The sequence below is a fragment of the Aythya marila genome, assembly GCF_965140915.1.
Source record: "Aythya marila genome assembly, chromosome: 7".
NCBI lineage: Eukaryota > Metazoa > Chordata > Aves > Anseriformes > Anatidae > Aythya > Aythya marila.
In genome coordinates, this window is record NC_139048.1 from 31,930,188 (window position 1) to 31,943,164 (window position 12,977).

The 12,977-nt window shown below is 47.4% G+C and overlaps 1 protein-coding gene across 4 annotated transcripts in view; it reads left to right on the top strand.

Annotated features, from left to right (window-relative positions):
• Positions 1-1,126: 1,126 nt before the first annotated feature.
• P4HA1 (prolyl 4-hydroxylase subunit alpha 1) overlaps positions 1,127-12,977 on the top strand; it is a 36,194-nt gene continuing 24,343 nt past the window's right edge. For all 4 annotated transcript variants that reach the window (XM_082764969.1, XM_082764968.1, XM_082764971.1 and 1 more), the window contains exons 1-4: positions 1,127-1,236; positions 7,167-7,289; positions 8,186-8,282; positions 11,550-11,701. In XM_082764969.1, coding sequence (XP_082621095.1) covers positions 7,196-7,289; positions 8,186-8,282; positions 11,550-11,701 — 343 coding nt within the window. In that variant the 5' untranslated portion in view covers positions 1,127-1,236; positions 7,167-7,195. The remainder of the gene's footprint in view (positions 1,237-7,166; positions 7,290-8,185; positions 8,283-11,549; positions 11,702-12,977) is intronic.

Genomic DNA, 12,977 nt, shown 5'->3' on the forward strand with positions numbered 1-12,977 from the left:
CTCGTGCTGCAGCCTGCATAAGGATAGATATTTACTGTTGCTGTCTCTTTCTGTGCAGGAACCTAGTTGATCAAATCTAAGACAGTGGAGCCAAGTTCCCAGGGAATAAATGGAGATGTTTTTCCATGCCCTGGCTGGAGGGGCACAACTGCTGGGTGAAGAGTGGTGTGGGTGCAAACAGCTCTAGCTCAAGAGGAGGAACGTTGTGCAGAGAACTCTGCTGAGGGTTTATAAATAGTTGGACCACATCAAGCTGAGAAAATCCCAGTTACAAGTGTTTGGAGGCTGCCAGCACTGTAGGCATGAGGGGCTAAATAATGCTTTGCTGTGAGTCAGAGCAGCTATGCTCTTAGGGGGTCTCTTGTGCCTCGTTCTTGTTCTAGAAGGATCTTTATTTTAGTACCCTTCAGCATAGGACCTGCAGAGTGCTTCTGCAGGATTGCTCAGAAGAGGAAGCAGCATGCTGTTAGGCTTGCAGTTGCAGCAGGGGAGGCAGCTTTTGGCCACATGCTGACAAATATAAGCAAGCCTGCTACTAAATGAGCTAATAAACTTGTGGCTGTTGGATTCCTCCTGTCTGCCTTTTTCAATGCATCTGAGCAGCGCAGAAGATGAGGGGAAGAGCAGTCAGTCTCGCTAGGAGGAAGCTGAATGCCTCTACAGCATGTGAGGTTTTGCCAAATCTCTAGAAGCTGCAGTTAAATCTCTGCCTAGCTATTACGGCCTCTTTGGATAACAGGGCTTTAACCGGCCGCCTCAGCTCGAGGCTTGTACAGCATCGCCGCCTTTCCTGTGAGTTGTAGGAGTTGTATTGCTGTTGGAAGGCGACCAGAACGAGAGGGAAGGAAGGTTTATTTTCTGACGGCTACTTCCACTCACAACTGGCTTTCTAGCTCTGGCGCAGGGGCTGCGACCCCTCAGGCACCGCCCTGCGGGAGAAGCCCCTCGCCCCTCACACGGGGCAGGTGCCTCAGCACCCGCCCCCCCCTCAGGGGCTCGAGGCCCCCTCAGGCAGCTCCCGCCCAGCGCCACGGCGCCTGCGCACTGCGGCGGGCGGCGCTGTGACCGAGCTCACGTAGCGCGGGGCGGGGCGGGGCCGGGCGCGAGGCGGGGGGCGGGGCCCGCGCGCCTATAAAAGCGGCGGGCGGCGGCAAGCGGCCGTTAGCGACCGTTGGCAGCCGTTGGCAGCGGTCGCGCGGCCCCTGCCCGCCCCTCAGCGCCCGGCCGCGCCCGCAGGTGAGGCCCCGCCGCCTGCCGCGGGCTCGGGGAGGGAGGAGGGGAGCGGGGCGATACGTGGCAGGCGCCCCGGTGTCCCGGCCCCTGCCGGCCGTTACGCAACGGGAGCCGGCGGCCTCCGGAGGGGGGCGGGAGGGCGCCGCCGGGCTGCCCCGGGGCTGAGAGGGACGGGGGGCGGTGGAGGAGATCGCACGCCCCCGGGGGAGTTCCCGTGTGGGGGGCAGGGCCCGACCGCGGCGTGCGTGGTGAGCGCCGCCCGGGGGTAAAGCCGCGGTTGGCTCTCCTCTCTCCGGCTTTGGGCCGCGGTGAGGCAGCCGCTGGGTGTGAAACCCGCCGGGTGTCTGACTTGGGAGGCTGTACCCTCAGCGGGTAGCTCGGTGGGACCGAACTTGGAAGGGAAAAGTCCAACGTGGAACCCTGAGGATGCTCTTGAATAAAGAGCATAAACGTGTTGGATGTGCAAGTCTCATTACAGCTCCCCTCCAAAGCTGGGCGATTTTGGGGAGGAAAGATATTTGAGGCTCGCAGAGAAAAGGTGCTGCTGTTAGGAAAAGGCTTGCCCAGCATCCCGCTTGGCACGCTTTTCCCCCTGGATTAGGGAGAAGAGCTGCAGAGGCACTCAGGTGCTGTGAAGTGTTCCCCTCTTTTGGATAGGTAAAGATTCCCTGCTCGAGGCTTTGGCAGATGGAAGAAGCTGCATTTAACATTATCTACTTCTCATAACTGACAGCTTCTTCCAAGGCAAAAGGCTGTTCAGCCAAGTGTGCAGACAGTGCTGTGGTGGGGATGGGAAGGAAAGGCAATGACTTCCCCGGTGGTTTGGGAAGCAGAGACCTGCCTTTGGCCTAAGAGGTGTTCTCCACTGTGCTGTTCAGCACCCATTGCTGCTTCAGGATCCTCGCTGCATGCATTTAAATGTCTTGGACCATTCCACAGATCATTTCATTTTGACCTAGAGTACTCTGTGCTGCTTCTTAGTCACATGCTGACAGAACTAGTACTGATTTCTTTGTTTTCCTGGGACTGAAAGCAACAGGAATATGCCTGAATTTGCCTGTACTTAAAGTATTAATTCTGCAACTTCAGCAGTGATTGTGGTATCAGTCTCTCCTAGATGATAATTCATTTAGCTGTGGGCAAGCTGCACCGTTTCTTGAACCATTGCCCTGTTAGAAGCAGCTCCCGATCTCTGCCCTTCACATGGGCTGGTCCATCCGGCAAACCACATGAAAAGCTTGTGCAGCGGTGCTCGCTGCCTCATCCCCCAGCAAAAACCAGCTGTTTGGCGCGGGGTGGTTCCCTCTGCTGACGGACGGGTGGCTCTGTCTGTGATGGGTCATCTCCAGGCTCAGCTGAGGCGGGGTGCGAGGCGGAACTGCTGCTCAGCTCCTCTCCCACGCCAGCGCTAATGAACAGCGAGAGCTGTGCGTGGAGCCAAAAGAGAAGGCAGCTATTAGACCCGGGGAGGCTTAAACACGGTTGCATGAGGAGGGCCTTTAAAGCGTAGCTTTCCCAGCTATGGTTTTGAGGTGTGCGTTTAGATTAGAAAATACCCGGTGCAGGTTGAAACCTGTAAATGACAAATTAGGAGTGACACTGTGGAAAAAGTGGGAGGGTAAACAGAAGTTGAGAGAGCTCTGCCTCCACGTTGACATAGAGACACAGAAAGTTGGTTGGTTTTTTGTAAAGTGTCCCAATACAGAATATACTTGAATGCATTCAAAAATATACCAATTGAAATATATGCCAGAATATATGTGTTGAAAAAAAAACTTATGAATTGACTCTGTTTAATAGAAGAAAAACTGTAAATAAAGTCTGCTGAAACAGTATCTTTGTCATTTGCACCCTGTGTTTCTGGGCAGTTCTTCGAGTAACTTGGGATGGACTCGCTGTTCCCCTGGAGAGGAACAGCCTTTCTGCTACTGCTGAGCAACCCGGGATCCAAATTCAGCCTAAAAGAGCTCTTATCTGTTAATGTGTTTCAGCTGTTGGTCACTGGGATTTTCCTGCTTTCTTTTTAATCGCTCTCAGTGTCTTAAAATGTCTTAGCTCTATTGATGCTCTGCTAATCCTTGAGCAGAAGGATAAATAGCAGGATAGCCTTCTGCTTGTTGTGTCTAATAAGATAAATGCTCTGCTGCATTGCCACTGCTCGTTGTCTTGGCTCACAAAGTCAAAACAAGTGGGCTCTGGGAGGGCTGTGTCCATTCAGCCTTACTGTGCAAGAGACCTAGAAAAAACCTGGCTTCCAGTCCCTGCTTACAAATCTGTGTACCAGCAGCACTGTTCAGAGTGCTGTCTTCAAGCAGATAATAAATGAAACTTAACACACCTCCCCAGTGTTACTGACTTGGATGTTGATTCTCAACACGTACTAGTGAACAATTTCTGTCTTGCAGAAATCTGATAATTAACATCTTAGGGATGCGGTATAGTGGCAGCTTTATATTCTTTTCAAAACAAAAGCAGAAACAACAAGTCCTTCGGATGTACTGCCAGCCAGCAAGAAGGACCAACACAGCAGTAGAAGCCTTATTGAAAGGAGTACTTACCTTACAACTTTGTAATTGAAAAGAACCCATGCATGCCATGTAAGCAATGCCATGTTCTTTCGGGAGGGGTGATTCTAGAAAGTCTGTTTTCTCATTGTTTCAAAAATGGATTTAAAAATGTGTGAGAACTTAAGGAGCAGGATTCTGATACCTTTTGTACTGTGACTGTTAAATAACGCTGACAGCCGCATGTTCTTGGTACTTGGTACCTAAGGACTGTGGGAAAGTTCTTTCACTTGGAGGTGTGTTTCCGAGCAGGCCCTGTCCTGAGGCTCACGTTTGGTCCCTGTTTGAAGAGGAGAGGTTTGCTGCAGAGGGCAGTGTTGGTTGTTTGTGGTGCTGTCCTTTTCTCCCCCAGTCTCAGCTCTCTTTAACCGATACTTTTACATTAGAGTAGGTCACTTGGTTCTTACCTTAATAAAAAAAAATTCTTGGATGGCGAGGAGAGCTGTGTAATAAGTACTGTTGGTCAATCTCTTCAGCATGGCTTTGGTTGCTGTGAGGTTTTATCACTCTGTAGTTAGCCCTAGTTATAGTTTTCTTTGCATGAAAACTCTTTTTTTTTTTTCTTTGCTCTGTTTCCACTTGTAGAGCAGAGACAAAATCTGTAAAAGTCCTCAGAAAAAAAACTACCTTAAAGTTTCATTATTTGAAATGATGTTTGTTGCCTGTCCCTACTGTTTGGGGAATCCTGGGCCGTGCGTGGCAATGTTATTCATCTCATTGCTGCTCTGTTTTGCTTGTATCTTCATGTTTGTTTGTTTTCCCCAATCATTTTTTCATGCTCAGTCACATTTTACTGTTTCAAAGCTTAGCAACCATACTTCTCCCAGAGGCATAGGAATCTCCTGTGTGAAAGCTGTCAGCCGGCCTCCCACTGAAATCAGGCCCAGAGCCGTTCATCCTGCGTGTGGGCAGTAGGTTTCCTCCTCTCCACCACGCTCAGATGCCATCTTTGTGTGTGCCTGAGGGCCGCAGCTGAGGAGGAGAGCCAGACAGCAATAACATGGAGAGGCTTCTCATCCCTCTGACAGGAAGAAATTAAGCCTACTTATTTGGCAGCTTGTGTGTTTGAGAGATTCCCAGCATCTTTCTTAAGTGAGCTTTATTTTCTTTGATTTGGGAACCTGTGGCCGATCCTTTTGCAGAAGTTTTGGAAGCCGTGCTACTTAGCAACTGCTGTTAGGGCAGCCAGCGCTTGGCTGGCCGCTGCCTTGGGCTCTGCTTCCAACTCTGAATTCTGGCCGGAGGGAAGTCATCTTGGGTGGCTGACAGCTGCTACAGCACTCTGAGGCCTCGCAGGAGACACAAAATAAAACAAAATAAAGAGTGAAATTGGGAGCGACCTCTGGATGTCATCTGGTCTGACCTTCTCTTGAGCTTGGAGGGTAGGCAGGCCTGGCCTGTGCAGTTTGAAATTCTTCCAAGAATGGGCAATCCTTTCTCTTGGGGCGACCTCCTCCAATGCTCAGCTGCTGTCACCGTGACGAACTTGTTCTTTGTACCTAAATAGAATTTCCCTTGTTGCAATTTGTGCCTGTTGCCACCCGTTCTTCTGCAGTGTGTCGGTGAAGGTGGCAGGAGGGAGGAGGGCTGGAACAGTGTTCAGAGCCAGCCCAGTGCTGGAACAGGCTGTAAAGAGGAGGAAAAGCATTCCCAAAGCTTGGACAAGCTTTGGTTAGGGAACCTCCTGTTGTGCGAGGTGGGAGACTGTCACCGGGAGCGGTGGAGGGGAGGAGACGTAGCTCTTGTCGTCAGCTGGGTTTTCATTTTGTCACTTGTTTATGTTTTAGGAAACAGGGCTCCTATTGATTAATAGTAAAAAGTAATGTCCTGGAGCCTTCCTTGTGTTTCCCTGAGCGCAGTAAACAAATAGCTCAATGAATTCTGAGTACTGATAGCGTGAGCAAATATTTACCGCGTAGTAGAACTGTTTGTGCTTTGTAATTGATTCACAGATGCATTAGCGTGCCTACTGAATGAGCAGGAGGCTCAGCTCTCTGCAGAGCAAAATGTGAATCGAGCGGTTTGTAGTAAGAGTGCAGGTGTGCACAGTGGCCTTGTGTGTGTGGGTACAGCTTTCCTTAAGGAAAGAGTGAGAAGAAATTTGTCTGCAAGAAAACTTTGGGATGTGATCCGTTAACTTGGAGCAATTACTCCCTTGGAGGCCAGGTTTAACGAGGCTCACGTTAGTCACAGGATAAATAACTAGAGTTGTACAGATGTTATCAGCAGCCCCGGGCTATGCTGACAGCTAGGTAAGCATTACAGGCTGCCTGCAGAGTTGGATTTTTGTTCATTGTGTTTAGGGCTGGGCTTGAATGGTTTGTCTTCAGGTGTGACTTTGGCACTGGCCTGAGTTTGTTTGCACCACGTGGGAGCGGCACACCTGCTTTTATGTTGATCCCTACTTGTGCTGTCAGTTCAACCAAAAGCGAATCGCTTTCCTCCCTGAGCAGGCCAAGCCACTTTAGAATGTTGCTTTTCCTCCCCCCACCCCTCCTTTCATTAATTGTATTGCCTTTGTAAGAGTTTCTCTAGAACAGTTTCTGTTTGCACATATGGTCGTTTTGGTTTAGCTGAGGAGATAGAATACACTTTTGCATATGGAAAAAACTAAATCTCGTGAATTCCAAGAGAACCTAATTACTTCTAAAGCATTCAGTAGTGAGGAAATCCTGGTCTGTCGTGAGGGTTCAGGCTCTTGGAAGGCTGTGAACTTGGCAGCTGTCCGTGGGAGAGAGCGCTGCCTGTGTGTGCCTGCCCTGGGCTCCTGCAGCGGCTGCTGTGGACCAGCCCCTGGGGAAACCTTTCGTGGTGGGGCTGCTCTCAGTGGGGTGCTGGCGTAGTGACAGCGGGCAGCTGAAGGGCAGGAGTGTGCTACAAGCCTCACTCTGGGCTGCTTCTTCAGGGGCTTGTTCCTGCCTCTTCCACTGGCCTCCTTTGATCAAAGGCAACTGTTTTTTTCCTGGGTGATAAACTTGTCATTATGTGTTTTTATTTGATAGGATATTTTCCTTGAGTGCCTGCTCTTAGCTGTCCTGAGATTTTTGTGCTCTTTGTGAAGCAGCCCTGGCTCTGTCTGCAGTGTGTCACAGATGGCAAAATGATGAAGAATGCTTGGAAAGGCCCTGTCACCAAGCTCTTCTTTCATCTCTTGCCACAAAATCCAAAAGCACCAGCAAGTCTGCAGAATGGTGTCAGCCCTCTTTGGGAGCTGCTGTGCATGCTCAAGTTTATCAAGGGTGGAACTGCTGCTGAATTTTGCTGCCTTGAGAGCTAGGAGCAGCCCAGAGGGAATAAGCTGTCTCTCCCAGAGGCAGAGTCAAATTTGGGGTAAAGAGTGATGCTTTACCTACTTTGTTTCTTTTGTAGGTCCGTGGTGAGGTGACAGCTGTTGACCTATGGCCATGGCATTCCCCAAGATTTGGTATTCTATAGCTGTTGGATTTCTGCTGCCTTTTTCTTATGCCCATACGGACTTCTTCACTTCCATTGGTGAGACATGCCTCGGTCTATGTGCTGTGGGTGAAAGAATTTCTTGATGGCTGTCAAAGCTGATCTTGCAGGGATGTGTTAACGGAGCTTTAATTGGTACAGAACCAAATCCACTTCCTAGTTCTCAGGACCTGATTGACTTCTTGCCTTTGAGAGAAAGATGCTTTGAATTCAGTTGGTCCAGTCAGTCTGATGACCAAGGGTAGGCTTTGTATTCGTTACATATTCCCATGGGTAGTAAATTACAGACAAAACATTGGTGCGGACTGTTGCAGATACATAGAAGCAAGCAAAGCAACTGCTGGAGGTACCTAATGATACCTGTCTGTCAGCGTACCCTTTTTTTGTGTCCTGATGCTGTGTGACACAGCTGCATCGCTTCATGGGGAACCTGCCGGCTGCCTGCTTGCAGGACATGAAGCAGCTATTAACTAATAAAAAAGTCTGCCTGAGGTCCCATCAATGTCATGCAAGTAATCTTAAAAATAAAATGCTGGGTTAGTATTGTGTATCAAAGATGAAGTCTTTGTATATTTCCTTAGTTTTGTCTTTATTTGCTCTACATTATTTATGCTCAGATAAAAGCTTACTCTGTTGCAAACTGTTTCCTTTTCCAAATGAATCCTGAATTAGTTCTAATAATAAATATGTGATATTATGCTAATTGCCATGGCAACAAGTTTTGTCCAACGTGAGATTTTCTTCTTTCAAAAAACTGGCAAGAAGCTTTACTCAAATAGTCCTTCAGGATTACTTAAATAAATATGGAAGGACTTTGGGAAAGGAAGAAAGGGAGAAAGCAGAAGAGAGGAACTCCTTTAATCTAAGTTCTTTTTTTTTTTTTTTTTTTTTTTTTGTTTCTCCTTGTCTAACCATGCTGTTCTTCCTTTTTCTAGGTCATATGACAGACTTAATTAATACAGAAAAAGATCTGGTGGTATCACTAAAAGACTACATCAAGGCAGAAGAAAGCAAGCTGGAACAGATCAAAAAGTAAGCAGCTTGTTTCGTAATGCTAATAGTTAATAATTTGAGTCCACCCTTATGTAAAAAGTGTTTCTCAAGGCTCGTTAAATTTGAGGAATTTTGCCTCTGAGGCAAAGATTGAACTAGAAGCTTTTCCTGTTTTTTGTCCTAAGTGATCTCCAAGCCATAGGTTTGTTTTATGGAGCTTTCTGATGGTGAAATCTGATCAACCTGCTTTCTGTATGGTGTCTTCACCTCAGAGCTCCTGGTTGCATGTAGTCCCCAAGGGGAAGTAGTTCTTCCTGACGATGTGCTCACTGGAAACTGAAAGCCAGGAGTGAGTGTTACAAGGGCTGCACTGACACATACGCCAGATGTAAAAGCTCTGATCAGCATTGGGGTGGCTGTATTGCCCACGAGTGCTGAACCAATGAATACCAAAAACCCACTACAAGAACAGTCTCCTTCTACATGCTATATTTTGATTTAAGTGTAAAATGCATGATATCTCGGATTTTATCGGAGTTAGAAATAAAGTTTTTGTATTGCAGAACAGGATGGTTTCCTGGCTTTCAAAAATGTGTATAAATCTGCAGTGAGGGTGATTAAGCCATTTTAGGTAGATGCATGAATTTTATTTTAGCCTTTTTGGGTTATATCCTGCCATCCAGGAGGAAAGGTAGATCTGTCAGGCTGCATTTATTTTTATCACCTAAAATGCAGAGTTGGAATTGCTCGCAGGTTTGGAATGTCATAAGTATATTCTTTACAGCTGGGAACATGAAGTCTGGATAACAAAACTATGTAAATATAGCTTATCGTGTAAGCCTCACAGCTCTGTTTTTATTATATTGGAGGTGGCTGCTCTCAGGGGAAAAAAAAATTGAAATAACTGTCAGAGAGAAGCTGAAAAAAATGCCAGTTTTGAGTTGGTTGGGCTCTGTGCTTTAGCTCAAGGACATTGGTAGCTTGCGTGGACTTAAATAAACTTGCTGAAAGCTGGTAATCCACTGAGATGGGGAGGATGGCTCACACCTTGTGGGTGGCTTGCGGTTGAGGTTTATGTGAAACGAGACTACGTGAAAGAAATCGTGGCCTTGTGGTTGTGGCGGACAGTTGCAGGGACTTTCAGCACGTTGTTAGGTTTGATCATCATGCAGTGGAAGATGTACAATGGGATTGTGCATGTGCAATGTGAATGGGCAAGTTGTTGAAATTACTTTCTTCAGCCTTCAGCTTGCCAGAAGCTGCAGTCGCTCCACAGGAGCGCTGTGAGCATACTGTTTGGGAGGGAACCATGTCAGCCACTTTGCTGCTGACAAGAACAGCAGATGGGCTTTTGTTGTTTGTCTTCATGTTGTAGGTCAGCTTTGTTTTGGGCAGGGAGGGGAAGCTGGGTTATTTGGAGGCGGGCAACAATGGCTGCTTGCCTATTGCAGAGTGTGTTGGGGTTGTGGATGGATCATATCACTGGAAGAGTGAGAGAGGTTCGCACTCTTAGAATTATAGCACCAGAAACTTGATCTGGGCTCCTCATCTGAGATCCTGACAGCTACGTGTTCTTTAATGCAAGTTTACAGTGTGGAAGGCAGTGGTACTTACCACAGACTGAAGAGCACGTGTCTAGAAGTCAAGTACATTTACAAAAAATTATTAAAATGTGGATAAATATGTTTTGGTATTGCTTGAGAATACATAATGAACGTTTTCAAAATTTTCATTGCTTGAAAATTTATAATGGCTCTGCTGGCATTAGAATAGGTTGTCTAGGGAAATGGTGGCATCACTGTTCTTGGCAGGTGTTCAAGGAAGGGGTTGGAGCTGGTGTGTAGGGACGTGGTTTAGTGGGTGATGTGGTTGGACCAAACGATCTTGAAGGTCTTTTCCAGCCTTCATGATTCTGTTACACTGATGAGAGGCTAGAGCCTGAGCTGGAAAATGTCATGTGGAACGTGTGGAACCAGGTAGAGGAGGCTGCAGTTTGCTTGGTCCTGCATTTTGGCCACCTAACCTTACCCATAAAAGGGGCCTAGAAGAAAGCTGGAGAGGGACTCTGTCAGGGAGTGTAGCCATGGAACCAGGAATAATGGCTTTGAGCAAATGGAGGGGAGATTTAGATGAGATGTGACGTGAGGAAGAAATTCTTCACTCGGAGCACAAAGCGCACGTGGGAATTAGGGCTGGAGATGCACCTTGCTTCTGTTCTTCTCTGTAAAGAATGGGATGAAATTGCCTAAAAAGCAGTGTTAAAAATAAACCCAGGGCACAGGCTGGGAGGTGCAGGGCAGTCCCTGTGGCCGAGGGGCAGCCTTTCTCTCTGGCAAGCCAAATGGCCCTGGTGAGCCAGCCCCAGAAAAGGGGCCCTCTGCCCCCCAACCCTCCTCCTTGTCCACGCGAGGGCATCTTCCAGGCTGCTCCCAGCACAGCCGCCTTTGGCCATGCATGGGCCACTCCATTGCAGAGGCTTGCTGAGGCCACCGTGGCCACCACTTTGCTGCGGGCCCTATAAAACAGGCCCCCTGCAGCTGGCCCAGCACTCGCTGAGCATCTGGGCCCTCTGACTGCCAGCTGGGGCGGCAGGAAGAACACGAGAAGAGCAAGGCAAGGAGCAGGCCTCCTTGTGTGCGAGGACAGCCATGCAGTGCGGTGAAGCCCCCTGCTCGTAGCTCAGGCTCCATCGCAAGCATTAGCTTGGAGCCACCAAACACCACGGACATCCCTCAGGCTTGCCTGCAAGGTGTCCCGGCAATAAACAGCTCTTGCCGATTCTCAGGGGCTGTGTGAGTGCTTCTTCTGGGGGGAATGGGCTAAAGTGGCCCCAGGGGAGGTTTAGGTTGGATGTTAGGAAGAACTTATTTACCAAAAGGGTTGTGAGGCATTGGGATGGCCTGCCCATGGAAGTGGCTGAGTCACCATCCCTGGGGGTGTTGAAAAGATGTTTAGATGTAGAGCTCAGTGATCTGCTTTAGTGGGGGACTTGGTAGTGTTAGGTCAGAGGTTGGGCTAGGTGATCTTGGAGGTCTCTTAGGTGATTCTCCTAGGTGATTCTGTGATATGCAAAAATAGAAACCCAAGTTCTTGAGCCTGAGATTTAGGCTGTCCCTAAAGAAGATTTAAAGGAAAAAAAAAAAAAAAAGGTGCCCTTGTGTTCATTCCAGAAGTGCTTTAAATACAGAAAATGTGAAAGCTTGCAATTTGGGATTTTTATTAGCCAAGACTGCTGCATGGCTTGACATCGACTTTGTTGTCAGGCTTTTTACAACAGCTTTTAATGAATATGTATTTTCACTGTAGATGGGCAGAGAAATTAGATCAGCTGACAGACACTGCTACGAAAGACCCAGAGGGGTTTTTGGGACATCCTGTAAATGCATTCAAATTGATGAAACGGCTCAACACAGAGTGGGGTGAGCTGGAGAGCCTGGTTCTGAAGGACATGTCAGATGGTGAGTATGCCTGTAGTAAAAGCAACAATCACATTATAATTGAACTTACTGGACCATGTCTTTCACAGGTAATGTTCTGAATTAAATTTATAAGTCTGCTTTTGAGATGCTTTCATAAAAAATGTTTAAAAAAAAAAATTCCTAGCAGTCCAGCCATTTTGCTATCAGTGTGCTGTCATTGGAGTTCTACAAATAGTTAGGTAAACTGGAGTGTTTAACCTGAGTAATCTCTTTGGAGGCTTCAAATTTTGCAAGGTACCAGGGCTTGCTTTGTATACGCTTCCAGGAAACTAGTCTGTTAGAAAGTTTCATCTGTAAGTCTGACAACTCCATGGAAAAGATAAAAGGGGGAGGAAAAACCTCTTTTGAGTGCAAAACAGCGGGGGTTGTCTTTGGGTATGGTCAAGTGCTGTTGCTGCTGACGTGCCTGGTGTTGTTAAGGTGTGATGGTGTGAAACCTGAATGTTGGCAGAGACTGAGCATTTGTGGAACAAATCTGAATTAGTGTGGAAAACACTTTGCTGCCTCTTTTCCTGCATAAGAGTAGAAGCTCTTCAGTAGGCAACAGGACATAAAATAGCAGTTGACCATGAGCAAGATTTTTAGTGCAAGGAAGTTGGGCTAATTATTATATTTCACCTATGCAAATGTTTCAACAAGTAGCTAACATCAGGTGTAGGTTTGTTAAACGTTAATGAAGCATGGAGCTTTCAGAAGAGCCCAATGTTAGTCTCTGATAGGAACTCAGTGCATTCAGCTTCCCAGTTGTTGCTGTGAGAGACTGAATGTGCCAACTGAAAAGATGTCTCACCTGCTGGCCAGAAGCCTGGAGCAGTACACCAACTTCTGAGTGGGGAGGGGATTGTTTTGACTGAATTGTGAGGAAAAGGGAAAATACCGGGGGAAGCGGAGCATAGTAGAAGTAAGGCTGCAAAGGAGTGGAAGGATATGGTATTTTTTAAAGTACAAAACCTTTCCATAAACAGATAACGTTATCAAGCCTGAATAGTTAAAAAGGAGTATTAAGAATGGGGCAAAAATCATAAATGTGGCTAGTTCATTGTTTTGTGGATGGTTTTGCAGCTAGGTGTTGTGTGGTTGCGCTTTGTTGCTAGGAATTGGAATTGAATTTGTCTGCTTTTGGTCATGTGGCAACTGGAGGATATTAGATGAACTTGACAGTTTATTGGCACTGCACTTGGCGAGGTAATGTTATACAACTTGTCTTGGGACAAAGAAGTCAAGTAGCAAAGTCACTTTTCTGAAGAAAAAAAAA